General features: G+C 53.8%; 3 protein-coding genes across 3 annotated transcripts in view; 2 read left to right on the top strand and 1 right to left on the bottom strand.

Annotated features, from left to right (window-relative positions):
• Nucleotides 1–1,778, top strand: SERF2 (small EDRK-rich factor 2). The gene is made up of 3 exons (XM_007467534.1): nt 1–114; nt 712–820; nt 1,437–1,778. Exons 1-3 carry the CDS (start codon nt 108–110, stop codon nt 1,498–1,500), a joined length of 180 nt encoding a protein of 59 aa, XP_007467596.1. The 5' UTR covers nt 1–107; the 3' UTR covers nt 1,501–1,778.
• Nucleotides 787–3,082, top strand: part of HYPK (huntingtin interacting protein K) — an 8,441-nt gene continuing 6,145 nt past the window's right edge. The window contains 1 exon segment of the mRNA XM_007472182.1: nt 787–846. Within this exon segment, the coding sequence (XP_007472244.1) occupies nt 787–846 (60 nt within the window).
• The window catches only part of SERINC4 (serine incorporator 4), a 2,936-nt gene continuing 2,588 nt past the window's right edge, over nt 2,735–3,082 (bottom strand). Inside the window, 2 exon segments of the mRNA XM_007472073.1 lie at nt 2,735–2,764; nt 2,766–2,949. Of these exon segments, the coding sequence (XP_007472135.1) occupies nt 2,735–2,764; nt 2,766–2,949 (214 nt within the window).

The following is a 3,082-nucleotide window of genomic DNA, read 5'->3' as shown; positions in this document are numbered from 1 at the left end:
GGGGAGGAAAAGACAACTTCGTTACGCTTCGAGAAAGGGGCGGGGCCTGCAACGTCGTACTGAACGAGGGGACGCAACGGAGGCAGGCCGGAGCTGCTGCCGTCGCCATGACCCGTGAGCACTGAGACCCCCTCCTTTTGCCCTTTTCTCCTTTTCCATCCTAAACATGACTGCCGAACCTCGGCATTGACCTCGTTTTGGCTTCCCCAACGAGACCTTTCTCTAGGAGCACTGTTTAGCGACCCTCACACTTGGAGCCCGGAAGTCGACCCTTTGCCCACCGAGACACTTCTTGAGAACCTCCCCACCTCGTCAGGCACAGGCCCTCCCCGACGCTCTGCGGTGTGGGAAGAAGCCCTGCGCCCCTGTTATAGACCCAGATCCCCCCCATTTCCAGATCCCTGCCCATCCCCCACAGAGACCCAGACCGTCTACACATACCGCCACCCCGTCTGGGCCCCCATGCTGCCCCGAAATTCGAAGCACGCTTCTAGCAGGCTCCTCAGGACCGTCCTCCGTCCACTCCCCACTTTGACCTGCCCCGTGGCAGCTCCCCACTCCGCCCAATCTGCAGCCTAGGCCCCGAAAAGGGCCGGTGTCGGCGCCCCAGGAATGAAGTGTTGGACCCTACGAGTGTCCGGTGAGGGGAGAGGATCGCCGGTGTGTGGCCAGAAAGGCCCTCGCGTCTCACCTTTTATCTTCTTTCTCTAGGCGGTAACCAGCGCGAGCTCGCCCGCCAGAAGAATATGAAAAAGCAGAGCGACTCGGTTAAGGGAAAGCGCCGAGATGACGGGCTTTCTGCTGCCGCCCGCAAGCAGAGGTAGCCCCAGGGAGGGGAGGGGAGGGGTGGGGTGAGACCTGGCTTTAGACCAAGGGTTGTACCTGGAAAGAGTTAGCTCAGAGCTTACATCTGGACTAGTCGTGAGGGGCAGAGTGCATTGTTTCCTCTAGGGTTTTATTCCTCTCACCCTTTAAATTGTTAGCTCACAGCGTTATAGGAAGGGACTGGGGCGGGTGCTGCCCTCGGTCTGATTTCTGAGTGCGCCCGGGTCTGACCTTAAGGGAAAGGGCAGGGAGCTTCACATTTCAAATGCAGTGGTGGTTATGACAGCCCAGTACTTTTGGCCCTCCTTGCTGTTCATTTGTCCTCCCTTCTCCCAGCCTTCTCACTGGTGTTGCTGGGTGTGGTACTCAGCACAGAATAGCCTTGGGCCTGTGGCCAGACTTCTGACCCCTCGGGCAATAGCCAGATAGAGACTGATTGCCTTTTGAGCCTCAGCTGTCTTCCTCTTGTTCTCCTAGGGTGGGAATACAGCAGCCACATGCTGGATTTTGTCCCATCCACTTCCATCTTATCCTTTGTGCCCTTCATCCCCCTGCATCTTGTCCCTTTTGCCCTCTGGTACCTCCCAGTGCCCCATCATCTCTACCCCCAGGGACTCGGAGATCATGCAGCAGAAGCAGAAAAAGGCAAACGAGAAGAAGGAGGAACCCAAGTAGCTTTGTGGCTTCGTGTCCAACCCTCTTGCCCTTCGCCTGTGTGCCTGGAGCCAGTCCTACCACGCTCGCGTTTTCTCCTGTAGTGCTCACAGGTCCCAGCACCGATGGCATTCCCTTTGCCCTGAGTCTGCAGCGAGTCCCTTTTGTGCTTCCTTCCCCTCAGGTAGCCTCTCCCCCCCTGGGCCACTCCTGGGGGTGAGGGGGTTACCCCTTCCCAGTGTTTTTTATTCCTGTGGGGCTCACCCCAAAGTATTAAAAGTAGCTTTGTAATTCCTTGAGCGCCTGGTTTGACTGGGGATTTGGGGGGATGGGGATGGAGGAATGGCTGCCCTTTCCCACCAAGAGGGGAGAGAACTTCAGACTCTAAAAGGATGTGGATATGTAGACTAAGTGAAACATCACAGGAAAAAATTCTTTTTTGTACTGCAACAAACAGGTATTCTGGGTATGTGGTAGAGAAATCCTCTAAGAGCCTTAGGGACTTCTTTTCTGTGATTTTTTTTGTCCCCCACTCAGACCCTGAACATCATCCTACGGATGGAGTTGAGGTCCTAAGAAGGAAGGCTGCAAGACCTAAATTTATGCCCCTCTTCCTCATTCTTCCTCAGTTTGTTTGCCTGCTTGGAAGTTGGCCCAGATCCTGCTGCTCACTGACTTCCCATGGTTAGCCGCTCTCAAGTGTTCACATTCTCTTCTGTTCTGTCATTCCTCATGTGAGGGTGGTTTCTGTCGTCCCATTTCCTTTGACCTCAACATCAGGATTAAAACCTAGGGTAGTCTCTGTGCTCCTTTCTTCCTGTGTCCTGGTTTGTTCTAGGGTTCTGGGCTTCTTAAATCCCTGTACCCAGGGCTGAATTCCTTATTTTCCTTTTTATCTCCAAGGGCAGAGCCAAGTAAGTCTTCAGTCCCTGTTGGTCTTTCCCTGCCCCCATCTCCACCATGAGAGCCAGGAAGGAGGTGGTACCACACTGTCTGCTGGTTCCTGAGCTGCTGACTTGGGAGTCAGGCTCTTGAGCTGGGGTGAAGACGTAACGGTAGCTCCAGCGTGTCAGATACTCTGCCCAGGGCATTAGGGTGTGTATGGCCACTTTTTTCAAGTCAGACATACTACTGACTTTAGCCTAAAGGGAGCTAACTACCCATTATGTCCTTGAGGTATTTGTTGGGCTGGACAGCTCCTGTGAGTCAAGACTAGGGGTAAAATTTGAAGGGAACCCCAGTTTGTTAAAAGTACCTAGACTGGATATTTGTTATCTGGCAATACTGACGCCATGACAGTGTCACCTGAAGATAAGAGGAGGCTGGGGGTCCTGGGTTGGGGACCAACAGAATGGTGCCAGTAGCAGCCCCAGATAGAGGAGTACACAGGCCTAGCATGAGGCAGCCTTGACCCAGAAGGTAGTCCAGCTACCTGTGGTGAAAGTCTTTTCCAGTTCTGCTCCCTCATAGCTGTGGAACCAAAGTGTCTGGTTAGAGAATCATGACTTTTAGATCTGTCCTTCCACCCCACCGAAGAGTATGGTATATGGTAGACCCATGTGTGTGTCCTGAGAACTCGGGACTGGCCTTGAATTGCTCTTTC

This window comes from Lipotes vexillifer, unplaced genomic scaffold (genome assembly GCF_000442215.2).
Source record: "Lipotes vexillifer unplaced genomic scaffold, Lipotes_vexillifer_v1.1 scaffold722, whole genome shotgun sequence".
In the NCBI taxonomy this organism is placed as follows: domain Eukaryota; kingdom Metazoa; phylum Chordata; class Mammalia; order Artiodactyla; family Lipotidae; genus Lipotes; species Lipotes vexillifer.
The sequence above is the reverse complement of the archived record's forward strand: the minus strand, read 5'-3'. Positions and strand labels throughout refer to the sequence as shown.

What these genes read in the sequence shown, in the direction of transcription:
- SERF2 (XM_007467534.1), top strand. An exon ending in GCTGCCGCCCGCAAGCAGAG is followed by an intron (nt 821 to 1,436) that starts GTAGCCCCAGGG and finishes CTCTACCCCCAG; the next exon opens with GGACTCGGAGATCATGCAGC.